Raw genomic sequence first — 14,015 nt, 5'->3', positions numbered from 1 at the left:
TTATCTGTTTTTTTTTTGTTTGTTTGTTTGTTTTGTTTTGTTTTGTTTTGTTTTAATTGTTGTTTCTTTGTTTTGGAACCAGGACTTGAGCGCTTTCTAAGCAATCTCATATATACTTACTTTTTCCTGTAGTTGTATCTCTTGAAGAATGCAGCTTTATGTGGCTTCTCATCTTGTTTAAACATGCATGATTTTGGGAAGGAATACCAGAAATTAATGTAATTTAAGGTGCAATGAATGCTGAGTAATGTACTAAAGAATAGAACCCTTTGTTATTGATTTTTTTTATTAATGTCAATTTAATAGCTTTTTTTTTAAAAAAAAAAAAAAAAGTAACTAAATATACATAAATATTTTTGAATTTACAGTGGATCCCATAGTTCTGTGCATATGACATGCGGACAGTTGAGTAAGTATAATTCATACCATGTCAAACAGAATGCTAAATATATTTCTTGCCACCATATCAGGCCAATGAATCATGTTGATATTAGTGAAACCATGATTATTTAATCAGATGGTCTTACTGATATTTTGTATGGCAAAGATTAAAATTTTATGAGAAGTAGATGCAAGAGACAGCTTCAGAGTTCAAAAAGGTGACCGTAGAAACAATATTTTGTAATACAGGTCAGCTTGACTCCAGGCTTCAGACTCCAGCTGCAAAATACGGTGGTTGTATTAAAAATGTATTTGTGTGTTGCTGAAGGTAAACTGATCCAATTGTAATGTCTTAAAGTCTTGTGATACTCATGAACTAAAAGTACATTGGCTGGTCTTTGGCCTGGGCCTCTGGAGCATGAGGAAGGATAGCTCTCTTGCAGACTTAAGCTCTAGGAATGGCATATGACCAGCCTTTGTAAGAACTGCCGTGACCTGGTGCCTATCTCTTATTGAAATGCTTCAAATTCTTGTGTCAATGAGGTTCAAATCTGGAGTAATTCCCTTGAAATCTGAAGTGAAACAAAATAATGAAAGAGTGAAACAAGTTCAGTGTTTCTTCGCAGAATTTCTAGGTTGGAGGAGACCTCAAGATCATCAAGTCCAACCTATGACCTAACGCTAACAGTCCCCACTAAACCATAGTATTATATCTTAGTCTAAACCATAGTCTTATATCTTTCAAAGAGATGAGGAGGTGAGGGTCTTCATAGAAAAGCCAAAAAGACAGTGATTCCAGTTTATGTGATGGATATAAACCCATTACACTAGATAATGATATGCCTGATTTATGCCACTGCAGGTGAGAGAAGAACGACTGAGCTTATAGTCTGTCCAGAAAATCAAGGATGGGATTTTTCCTGATGAAGGAATGATATATTCAAAACAATTAAACAGGAAAAACATTAATCAAGTTCAATAATGCCTTCTTGGACATTTTATCATTAGCTTTTGTTTGTACAATAACATTGCTGTGATCTGAGCTACTTCTGCTCCACTACAGTTCTGTTATTATACATATTCTTTCACTCTGCTCACGCACACCATGCAAAAAGCTAAAAAACCTATTCACTGTCATGTTGCTCTACTCTCCAGGTACCCTGTGGTTCCTATGGAGCTAAAGAGGTGTACAAATGAATGCAATAGTAAACTGCACATGCACATGCACACGCGTGCACACACACACAGAGTATCTCCCCCCCCCCAAGAGTTGTACTTGCTTTACTATGAGCGAATCTATAACCTTTCATGTTTTTAAGAAAAAAAGGATACACGTAGAATACATGAACCATAAACAAGAAACAAAACAGAAGAACAAGAGGAAAACACCACAAAAGAAAATATTAATGGAGGGACTTGTGCCATTAAATGTATTCATTTAATGTCAGGTTCTCAGCTGATGTAAGCTGGAGCAGCTCCATTCTATCCAGTGGAGCTGAACTAGTTTATTCCATGCATATGCTCTGGCCCAGTATGTCTTGCAAGTCAAATCACTGAACTGGAACCTTCCAAGTCTTCCATATTGTGCTGTTAAACTAATATTGCTATCAGCAACAATTTCTTAAAAAAAAATAAAAAAATTGTATACGCAACTTATTCACATTGCTTTATTTTTTTCTTTCAGTCACAAAAAAAAAAGTATTTCAAGTTGTCATAACCTTGCATTTAACCAGTGAAAGAGTAATCTTGAAAGAACATTTTTTTTTTACAAACTAAACACATACCCTGTTTATTTTTCTCTAAAAGTTGCACACCATAAATAAAGTAGGTTGTGTTTTTTTTGTTGTTGTTATTGTTTGCTTCTTTTAAAACCTTCTTCATATATTATTATACAAAAATATTCATATGCAAGTAATAAAGATCTTTTTAAACATCCAACTTTTTTTAAAACCTAAAGCAAAGTCACACCAAAAATTTTATTGTTTTCTTTTTGTTTGTTTGTTTTATTTGTTTTTAATCTAGACAAAGTACACCTTGTGCTTTAACAAACCTATAGCATCATGTGCTCATATACTCTTTACAAGGATTCTGGTGAATATGCTTATGTGTTATTATTCATTAATGAAAAATATATATCTGGTACCAAACTTGCCTAATTTTGTGGGTTTTATTTCACTTAATCCTCTTTTTTTCCCTTCTGTATGTTATTGGTGTCTGTATTTATGTGTGGAAAAGTTAAGGCAAGTGCAATCAAAGTTATAAAAAACAATATTTCTATTGCTAAAGTGTGCAGCATTCATATATAGTGAATGATATATTTCTTCTGTAAGGATAAAAAATGGATGAAAATACAAAAACTTTTAATGTGTTATACTTGTTATAAATTAGCTGTTCAGTTTTATATACCAGGCTTGGCGAATTTTCTGAAGGTTTAGGGTAAGATAAAATGTGGTTCTTTTTAAAGTAACATATGCTGAAACTAGACAACACTTTGATCAAATTTCTCTTGCTTCTCAGCAATGTGTATAGTATTACTACAAAAAAGGCAATAGCTCTTAGCTATGAGCCATCTATATTTTTTTTAAAAAATAAATATGTTAATCTCTTTAGGTAAAATATCTTAATATACAATATGCATAAATACAGTTTGATGTATCTCTACATAACTTTAGTGTTTCTATTTTAACTTCAGTGATTCTGCACAGAGTGCATAAAGTAAAAGTCATGTTTTTTAATTTTTAGTCATATCGGCAACCTTAAAAAAAGCCTTGATAGGTATGCATATGTTAATCTATGGTTTATATGGCAATAATAATGGACATTTGGAAAAGTCAATGATTCTGAACTTTCAATTAAGTTATAGAATAACCAGAAATCCATGTTAGAAAACTCTGGGCCTGATTCTGCTCTTCTTCACACTAATTTGACAAGGTATTGATTCTTCTGACTTGAATAGAATTGGTTTTGACTTCTGCCACCCATAAAGCAAATTAAGAAAGATCTCAGAGCTCTGGATGGCACTTGTTTAATTCATTGCATCAATGCAAAACATTTTATAGTTGACAGGTTTATACCTGTAATGTACCTGCATGTATTCAGCAGGAACTACAGAGCACTGTATCTGCTGTTCCCAGGATCATTGAAGGCCAGCTGAGAACTTTCAGAAGATTGAGATGCTTATCCAGCTATTAGCTTTGAATAGTGTACTCTCAAGAAGAGTCTGTTGCTACTTGAGTTGTGTTGCGCATGGTGCTTATGCACAGCCAACTTCTCCTGAGCTGAATGAAATTAAAGAGACTAAACCTTCTAGACAAATTTCTACCATTACAAAGATGCTGCAGTTTATAGAATCAAGAATTTATCCACAGATTTTTATTTCCTTGCTTTTATTGCATCTGTAGCTGTCTTGTAAAAGTGAAAGTGAAGAAATTTCTTCCTCTACTATTACAACTAGGCACTTGTTCTTTCCTGTAGAGGTGTTCATTCGTTCTTTTCTTTCTTTCTTTCTTTCTTTCTTTCTTTCTTTCTTTCTTTCTTTCTTTCTTTCTTTCTTTCTTTCTTTCTTTCTTTCTTTCTTTCTTTCTTTCTTTCTTTCTTTCTTTCTTTCTTTCTCTTTCTTTCTCTATCTATCTATTTATCTATTTATCTATCTATCTATCTATCTTATCTTCTGAAGAAAGTGCAATTATTTTATATGTTAATAAAATATTTACCTATGAGATGGTATTTTTTTTTATTTCATTATAAGTAGTCACATGAGAGTAGTAGCTAATAACACAGATTTAATACCATGCTTTATTTGTAAAATTCTTATGTGACTCTGAACTGGTGTAAGTGACATCAGCATATTTTAGATGTGAAGTTCGGAGGATAATTTAGTTTCCCTTTGTTATGTGACCTAAGATAAATACTTTGTGGTTTAGCGTCCTCAACTTACTAACTGTTCGTTGTCACACCACTGCCTAACTCTGGGTAGCTTTCTGTTTAAACATTAAAAGTTTTTGGACAAGGATAAGATAAAAACAACGAGTCTGCAAATCATAATGAAACCAAGACGCTGTATTAAACTATTTCTGTGCTTGCTTACTAATAGTAAAAAGCTTAGATCAAATCTTTACAAGACATTTAGAATACATTATAAAGGGAGATCATCTAGAGCAAAGTACAGTAGAAAGAATTGGAAAAAGAGTCAAATATGTGTTTTCTAGTTGGCTATTCAAAACCATCAGTGATAATACTATAAGTTTCTATTGATTCACCTTAACTTTGAAATAACTGATTTTGTCTTAGTCTTAGTCTTAGTTTTAGTCTTAGAGTTTTTGGAGAGCCTTAGCAAGCCAGCAGATGGCAATCAGAAGGCCTAACTATTAAGGAAACTTTTTTTTTTTTTTTTTTCCACAGAAAATGGATCTCTCTGTGAGTATATATAACAGCAGACTCACTGTGTCTGAGACCAAGCATTTTGGAAAGAAGCACCTGAAAGCACCATTTTCACTTTTGAAACCTCCTTACAGGAGTGTCTGTGTGGTGGAGAACCAACTGAGGTGCGAGCAGAGGAAATTCAGCAGCTCTTTGAACTGGTGAGAGAAGACGAGGTAGGAGATTTTCAGCCCAGTTCATGACTACTGTGCTCCAGTTCTCTGGAGCTGAACCCCATTCTTTTTAAGGTGCCTATGATAACAGCAATCCAATGTAGTGCAAAGATATCTCAGTCCTGCTGTCTGTTCCCTTATGGAAAACAAAACAAAACAAAACAAAACAAAACAAAACAAAACAAAACAAAACAAAACAAAACAAAACAAAACAAAGACGATGTGGAGAGCAATAAAGAATTAAAACAACTTTGAAGATAATATTCATATGTTCCTCAGTCTGTCCCCAAACTGTTATACTCTAGATTGTTCTTTACCATGATTTTGAAAGAAGCATAGAAAGTAACACGTCCAAGATGAAAGAACAAGAAATTTTTCTTCAATGTTACATAAAGATCAAGTTGGCGAGTGTCATTTCATGTGTCTTTGCTGCTGTTTAGCTCTCTGCAAAAATATCTAACAGTAAATACATATATATATATATGGTAATGATATTTCCTATGTGGCACTGAATGCTATTCATAATCTCTTTTGTTTGTGAGATGAAGAATGAAATGGTAAATGAAGAAAACAGAAGAGAAAATTGGAAATGAACTGAACGACCTAATTGTTATAGACCATTACAGGAATTCTGGCAGTGTAGGTAGATACTGTCATTTGGATCTTTTCCTACCTCCAGCAAGATTATACAAATGGCTTCAGATAACACCCAAGAAGGGAAGAAAGCACCTGGGAAATTTGTGTATCTAGTGTCCTATATGCAAAGGAGGTTTGTAATCTCCTGTGACATCAGGAGTAGTTGGTTGTTAGTCATGTACCATTATGACATGACCAGGAAACATTTTCACTACACTTCTCACATTCTGTCACCTCCAGCTACCTGACTGTGTTACAGTGCAACCTAGCAATGGCCTGGTTACAAACTAAACTTTTTCATCTTGCAGCATATGGAGGATATGGTCCTTTGAACAAATTCAGCTGTTTGTGACTTCACTGATTTTTTTCTGGAAAGGCTACTTAGTTTATTTTGTTGTATTGTTCTATGATTAAATTATTACAAGTTAAAATAGCTATGTGTAGGTATAGCAAAGTATAAAGTGTGTTTGGGTATCTGTGTGTGCTTATTGCAGCAACATTGCCCCAGATGTCTGCATTTCAGATTCATGTGTTTTGCAAAGGCAGCCATAGGTTAGTAATCTCAAAGAAAGCCTGATGTCACTAAGCAATTTTGCTAAGATAGATGAAGAGACAGCTGTGTGGCTGTTTTCCTCTGCTTTGTATTTATGTAATTGTCCCATTTGAAGTTACCTGGGAACAGGAAATTAAGTTTTGTTTTTTGTTTTTTGTTTTTTTTTTTTTTTTAGGAAAACAAATGTACATCCCTCTAATGTGATACTGAAGTTGCACATATAGTATGAATTGCTTAAATTGTCTACTGAAATGTCCCTAAGAACTTAATTAGAATTGTAGTGTGCTGTTCACCAGAGAGTATTAACTCTGGTAAACAATTTCTTCTAAGTCTGTAAATTCATTACTATTTGTGTGTTAAAATTACAGTGAAAAATGTGACTTTCTAAAAAAAAAAAAAAAAAAAGAAACAAACAAACAAAAAAAAAACAAACAACAACAACCAAACAAAACTATAATCTTCCTGTGATTTACCTGTCATGCAAACAATGAAAAGAAAATTTTAAACTGTCTCTCACATAACTTCCTACAAAACTCCAAAAGAAAACATTCTGTTTTGAAAAAAGAAGCCCTTAAAAGTTGGTTGAAATAGAGATTAGCAATTACATTACTATTTTACTTTGCTTTGTTTTTAAAATTTTATTTTTTTGTTTATCTGTTTATGGATGTGTGTTCATAACCTGGAGCTTACTACAGATGCATGGTTGAGGATATTGTAAGCCCATAAATGACCTTTTAAAACTTTTTTTCACTTCACAAGAAGTTCAGGAAAGTATTGGGACATTTCTTCACATGAACACCATACAAAGATGTAAAAAACGTTGTGTGAAAATGAGAACAAATATATATATATATATATTTATGTATTTAAATCAAGTCTTTGCTCTTGCAAATTTCTTCACAGGAGAAAAGACATCCACTTCCCCTAAATATCTCTGCAAAGACTTTTCACATGTATCCCAGCCAATCTTTGTGTGCTTGTGCTTTTAACACAGCCTGCATGATAAATTGGGATGGGATGGGATGGGATGGGATGGGATGGGATGGGATGGGATGGGATGGGATGGGATGGGATGGGATCCCACTGTGGTGCTATCTGATCCATACAGCAGTTTCCTCAAATTGTCATTTAGTGACTACACCCTAACCAGCTAAATTAACCTCTTTCTAGGCTCAGTGCTGGTTTTCACTTTGCACACTGAACAAATTGGTAATGCTGACAGCTGTTTCTTCTTATTGCTGTTTTGCCATAAGGGGCCTGGATTTAGCCCTGCTGATGTCACTCACATTTGCTGTTGCTGTCCTTAAGGTCTACTGACACCTTCTGTATTGCAGGGGAAGAATAGCAATGTGTTGGGACTGTAGTTTCTTCTACACCTGCCTGACATAGGGGTAACTAAGCATGACAGACAAAGGACCCTGTGCTCTCCCTCTCCCTGCGTGGGTACTCTAGGTATGCAGAGCTGTTCAGCCTCTCATGTCAGGTTGAACTGCCCTACCCACCTGAAATTGTGCAGGGGACCATGGGTTAGGTAGGTATTCTTTTATTTTTTTTTCCTGGATGATAGGAAGGAAGGCATCTAAAATTCAAGAAAAGGGAGAAAAATTCAAGAAAAGGGAGAAAAAGAAGGTTAAAAACACATCGATTTTATTTCTGGAGTAATTTTTGTGTCCCTTCTGTCATGCTTTGACTGGTAAGAGGTATGTCTGAATAAAAAAAGTTAAAATCAAGAATATCTCCATCAAGTTCTTAGCTCTCATATTTCACTTCTAATTGTTTATGTAATGCTAGTGGCACTGCAGAGGTATTTGTACTCTCTGCAAAATCAGTACTAGATAAAGATTGCCTATTTAATATACCATTTAGATCCTAGAAAATAAAAATATTTATATTCACTACTGAATGCTTCTGAAATTACATTATTTGGGGTATTGGCTTTTTCATGTACAAATCCTCTTGGTTGTAATAACAAAAGAGAAACTTTTTTTTTCATCAACTCTAAGTCTCAATGAGCTTATTAATAATCTGACTAGCTGCAAAATTTAAATATTTTTCAAACAATGTGTCAGGCCTGCCTTTGTAATTTCTGTTCTGACCACTAGATAACTCAGCAGACTCTTGACAGATCTTATTAATGCAGAGCAAAGATCTCAAACAGAATTTAAACAAACAAAAAAAAAAGTATAGGAAAACTCTTGATAGCAGAATTATTTCTATCAGATTTACTTCCCAGGGCAACAGTTCCAAGTTCTGGACCATCAATCAAAGGCCAATTGGAGGAAAGTGATGCTGCCAGCACATCTTCTTTGAGGCTGTAGCCAGAGTTGATGGGAAATAGCCCAGCAAAATGACATCATAAGTGACAACTAGGTATTGCTGCTAAATCAAGTGAACAACCTCCTCTAATGAATCTTAAATGACAGACAATGTCTCAAATGTCCATTCTCCAACCTCCAGTCAGTGGATTATTTAGGAGGTGAAGAGCTGCAATTGATAGAAAATAAAGGTAGTCATTATACAGGCTGAATCATTGCTGTGAAACTGCTTACATTTTTCTGATTACAGCCAAATTAATCTCTTGCTCATATAAGAAATGGGCTAGAAAAAAAAGTGTTCTAGTGCAAATAAGATACAAGGCATGTGTGAGGGGATATAGCTACTCTGGATAATAAACTAAGCCTATTACAGAGATAATTTTTTGTTGTTGTTGTTTCGCACTAACAGATTTCTGCCACCCTCTATATCATGACAATAGCAGATGCACCAGAAACTCTCTGTGCTAGACTACTGGCAAGTACAAAATTCAGAAGTATATTAGACAATGGGATATATTTGTGTTGCTGATCTCTCTGGATGGGCCCCAGAAAAGCCAGTTTCTTTACGTAGGTCAGACAGAGTACGAAGCATTGCATGACAGGAAAAAAAAAAGAGTAAAGACACAGGTGAGTGTTTTGACCTTTATTCTCCATTGCCCTTTATTCTATTTTTTTTTTTTTAGTGTACTTTACCAAACTATTTTTTTTCCCTTTTGGATTTTAATTAAAGTTTCCTTAAGCTTGCTTTTTACCTGCCAGTTTTCCCCAAATTTCATTGTTCTATCTATAATTTAATTGTGTCATTAATGGACAATATTCAAGTAAAACTTTGAAAATTTTGATCAGGCAGGTATAACAGGCTTTCTAATTATTTTGAAGCTGACTATCACCCATTATTTAACATACATGTGATTTTCACAGCTGTGCAGCAATAGAAGTATCTTAGTTTTCATATAAGGCTAACTGTACTTAGCTCTGAACTAGGTCACATTTGAAATGTTTGATGTCGGCTGCCAGGTGAGGACTGGGTCTAAAATTCAGAGAATATTTTGCTGCTGCTTTTCTTGTGGCCAAGATTTTAGTTTGTCACCGCCAGAAAATATGAAATCCTTTTCTCTTTGCTTTTCCAATTTCCTTCTCTCACACAAATCCATCTTAGACTCATTCAGCTTTATTAGATTTATTCTCAAGTCATATTTCTGCAACTGCAAACAGAATCAGACCCAGCAACGCACTTTGCCTTCAGAATAATTATCAGCCTTCCATACAGAACTCCATTTATGTCCAGCTACATGTACTGCTAGGAGGACCTATACACTGATTTTCCGTAGGTTGTATAATACAGTCCTTTCGTAGGTTGTATAATACAGTCCTTCAGTTTTACATCAAGGATTACCCTGACAAGAGAGAGCCTTATAAAGACAAAGCACCACACTTGGGTAACACGTGCATAGAATCCACATGCAGACCCGAAGTTATTGACCAGGCAGAGTAACTTTTCCAACCATCACACTGTGCAGTTTTAAAAATAAAGTGCTATTTGTTTATGGCTAAACCTTACATGTGGCTATTGCATGCACACTTCAGGCTGCATTGCCAAAACTGGAACATCTTTACCAATAAAAAATGGAGCCTAAACACTAGGGCAATGAGTTGTTGTTTCTTTTCCCCTCATTTTATTTTGTGTTCCAACACAATTTTTTGTCAAACATAGAGCATGTGAACACACAAGAATTTCCTCTACTGTTTCTCACACAAAGCTATTCACAGAGGAGTAATACTAAGGAGGGATGTCTCTAAAGCCTTAGATAGCTCTTTCATTTATTTTGTTCTATTTTATTTTGTTTTGTTTGTTTGGTTGGTTGTTTTTTGTTTAATATTATGACAAAATATTATAAGATTTTTTTTTTTTTTTTTTAAGTAGTATGAATATCAAATGGTATCCATCAGTCCCTGAATCATGCTATTCAAAGTGCTTAAATCTGCATAAAATAGAACAGAAAAATACTCTCCATGTGGCTAAGGAAACACCTACCTAATGCTGCCTAAATGTGACTCTGGTCAGATTCTGGTCAAGTTACATTCTACATTTATTCCACATTCCAGTCTTTACCCCAGGACATGTAAAAGGCAGAGAAAAGGAAAAAAAAAAAAAAAAGTAATGCACTGCTTTAGAGGGTACTGGGGTATTTGGCATTAAGCTGAATGAAGAAAAATGTCATCGATGTCTGTCAGATGTCCATAAGAGCAAATATTAGCTTTTTTTCATTATGAAAATAACCAAATGTGCAAAGCTGTCTTAAATTTTTATCAGGGCTGGCAGCTTTGTCTCCATTCTGGGGACATTTGGCACATGTCCAGTGGGAGATACCATGATAAAGAACAGATTGTAGAAAAGGACTTAAGCAAATTGTCAGAGAAACGAACATTTTATAGCAAACAAAAGCAGCACACATCCCAAAGCCCTATCAGCTTGTTATGCAGATACTGAGATTTCTTGACTTTCGCAACAGGATCATATCTTCTTCCTCCTACACTGTCAGTTCTGGATTACTTCCACAAACATCCCCCAAACTGCAGTTTACCTGCTCTCTACCCATCACTTCTCATAAAGAAAGACCAAAATATTATAAGCTGTGCTTTTCTCCTTCAGATGATTAGGATGAACAACCATCACAAATCCATTATATTGGCCAGTATCAGTCAGATACCATAAAAATACCTAAAGCTAATTAATTGCAGAAATAGACTATAAGGTCTGTCTGTGAGGATGCCAGTTACAATTCTGCCAGAGTCAATCAAACCCATGACTGCACTCTGCCCCAGCTCCTCTGTTTCTTTTAGCAGAGACTACCAGAGAGCTTGGCCTAAATAACTCATATGACTATGACAGTGCTCCATGCTGCTTTTCAAACCAGAAAGGACTTTTCCATTATTTAAAACATAAGTATAAGTAAGATGCTTATTTCATTTGTCTTAAAAATGTCCAGATGTAAACATAGTGGCTTGTTTCTTCTCTTGAAGCCATGGTACACACATTATTTGCAACTCCTCAAAGATAGAATCATACATAAAAAATAAAACTAATTTATTTAATCATTAAAGTGAATAAAGTGTTTTAATACTTCCAGGTCTGATTTAAATAATTTTGTATAAATAAAGTTTATTCTGAAAACAATGATATTTGTCAGTTTTCTTTCTTTTTTTTTTTTTTTTTTTTTTTTTCTGCCTGAGTACTTAACTGAAATCATGTTGTAATTGTTTTACTTATTGTTACAAGCTAAAACCAAATGAAAGAATATTTCTTAATCTAGAATATACCATTTTAAAGCAAGTACATTTTAAAAACATTAAGATACAAGGGGACTCTGCAATCAACAGCAAAATAATATTTTGCTCTTACTTTTTCAGAAAATAACACTTTAAAACAAAGTGACAAACATGATACTGCCTTTTTATTCCCCTTTGGTTTGGAAATCATCATTGTAAATATCAGCAGGACTCACTGCACTTCAGTGACTATTTTCTCATTTGTCTTACTTGCCTGAAGGCTGCAAATGATCTTATTTGTAGGATTTTGAAAAGGGGAAAAGAAAATGTCAAATGCTTAAAAATAAAATCCACAGCCATATTAATACTTTTCCAGGAAGTGTTAAAAATAAGGTTTGCTTTTATATTTATAAAAGGGGTACAATTGACTCATTCTTAAAACAAAACAAAAACAACAATAACAACAACAAAAAGCAAACAAACAAGAAAACAAAAATCAAACCATCTCTATATTCTACACACTCTGTAGTGACTACTGTGAAGCAACTGATACAGATTGGGTATATTCTCTTGTTTGACAGGTTTCTACCAAGTTAAATGTTAGATGATCAGACTGCAGTACCCCAAATGGGACCATAATAAGGGCAGGGAAGAAGCAGTGCATGTTACGAGAGGAGAAATGAAACCGGAGCTCTCAGTGAAGGATGGGGTCCTTCTAAGAACAAATATTCTCCAAAACAGGTGAACTGCAGCAGGCATGGCATTCAGGAATCAGGCTAGACAGGCCAACAAAATGGATGGCAATTCTGATACCAACAGAGCTTTGTCCAAGCATTCCCAAGAGAGGTTAAAAACAAACAAAAAAAAATCTAAACCTATACTAATGAAGCAAAAAGTTTCCTATCTATACAGAAGTCTCTTCATTTAAAAAAATGTAAATATACAAATTCCAATGACATATAAAACAAAGTTGAAAATGTAAATGGAAAGAGACATGGGTAAAACAGGAAGACCAATGCTACAAAGAAATTGCAAAAAACATATGTACAAGACCCTGTTTTTCCTCGTATGTTATCAATTATAATGCATGTTTAACAGCAGCAGTCGAGGATGTAGTTCCAGGCACCAGACTGCAGACTCAGCTCCTACTCAAGGGGGTGGATAGCCCCTTGTATTTCTGTCACCAAATGACACTTGATATACTGGTCTCCCGTGGCAAGAGGGGCAGTATCGCACTGTTTGTGTGAGCCTCTTCCGGATTCTGCTCCCTGTTAGTTTTTGTCTGTGGCCGCTGCCCATTTATAAGTGTCATAGGGATGTTGCAGTAGGTATGCTGGTTACCTATTGAGGTAAGCGGCAGGGTGCCAGTAGGAGGTACATCATATTCATAGCTTCTATAATAGTGTTTCTGGCGCATCTGTGAGTGATATGTATTGTGAAAGGTGGAGCGCAGATCTGGATGGGCAGTGGCAAGAGCAGTGGAGGTGGCAGCAGCCATTGAAATTGCGGAGACTGTCTGCAGTTCCCCAAAGGGCCCCTGCTCACTGACATCTAAAACCTGCTCATGTGTGATGGGTTCAGTCCTCTTAAAAGGCATTTCATACTGTAAACGTTTCCAGAATTTGGAATTTAACTTGTTGCATTTTGGTCCATGCCATTTAATGACGGTGAGGAGCTTGATGGTATGTTTCAGGGCCTCAACTTCCTGGTAGTTCATAACTCCTCTCAGTTCACTGCATTCGATCAGTATCACTTTGATTTCACCAGTGACTAACATGTTTCGAAGCCTTGTTTCCAGTTCAAAGATGCTCCAGCCTCTTCTTACAACATAATTCGGAGTCATGACGATAATCAGTCGTTTGCTTTGGTCTACACATCTTGCCACGTCTTCAATGTAGGCTACAAAATAAGACAATTGTTCAAAAATCAAGCCAAGAAAATACTCCATTCCCCTAGACTGTGGAGAAAAAATAGATGTAAACTCCCTGCTCCCAGAAGAATTCACTGAACTCTGCAAAAACATCACCTTCAGACAGGTCAGGTTTGCTTGCCAGGACAACCTGGTTTGGGTGACCCTGCTTGAACAAGAGGGTTGGACCAGATGACCTCCAGAAATCCTTTCCAACCTTAACTATTCTGTGATTCAGTGAAACATTTATCCTCCTTTGTGCTATGGTTTGGTAGGGAATGTGCATGAACTGTCATTTTGAACCTATATCTTTACTGGAAGAAGTGCATTCATCACCATTTTATTCTTTAAAAAGGAGA

At 35.2% G+C, this 14,015-nt stretch overlaps 1 protein-coding gene across 4 annotated transcripts in view; it reads right to left on the bottom strand.

Annotated features, from left to right (window-relative positions):
• Positions 1–457: 457 nt before the first annotated feature.
• The window catches only part of IL1RAPL1 (interleukin 1 receptor accessory protein like 1), a 757,591-nt gene continuing 744,033 nt past the window's right edge, over positions 458–14,015 (bottom strand). For all 4 annotated transcript variants that reach the window (XM_027449029.3, XM_072027434.1, XM_072027437.1 and 1 more), the window contains one exon: positions 458–13,646. In XM_027449029.3, the coding sequence (XP_027304830.1) occupies positions 12,928–13,646 (719 nt within the window). In that variant the 3' untranslated portion in view covers positions 458–12,927. The remainder of the gene's footprint in view (positions 13,647–14,015) is intronic.

Source organism: Anas platyrhynchos, chromosome 1 (assembly GCF_047663525.1).
Source record: "Anas platyrhynchos isolate ZD024472 breed Pekin duck chromosome 1, IASCAAS_PekinDuck_T2T, whole genome shotgun sequence".
Classification (NCBI taxonomy): domain Eukaryota; kingdom Metazoa; phylum Chordata; class Aves; order Anseriformes; family Anatidae; genus Anas; species Anas platyrhynchos.
Note: the sequence above shows the minus strand (reverse complement) of the source record. Positions and strands in the feature narration are given on the sequence as shown.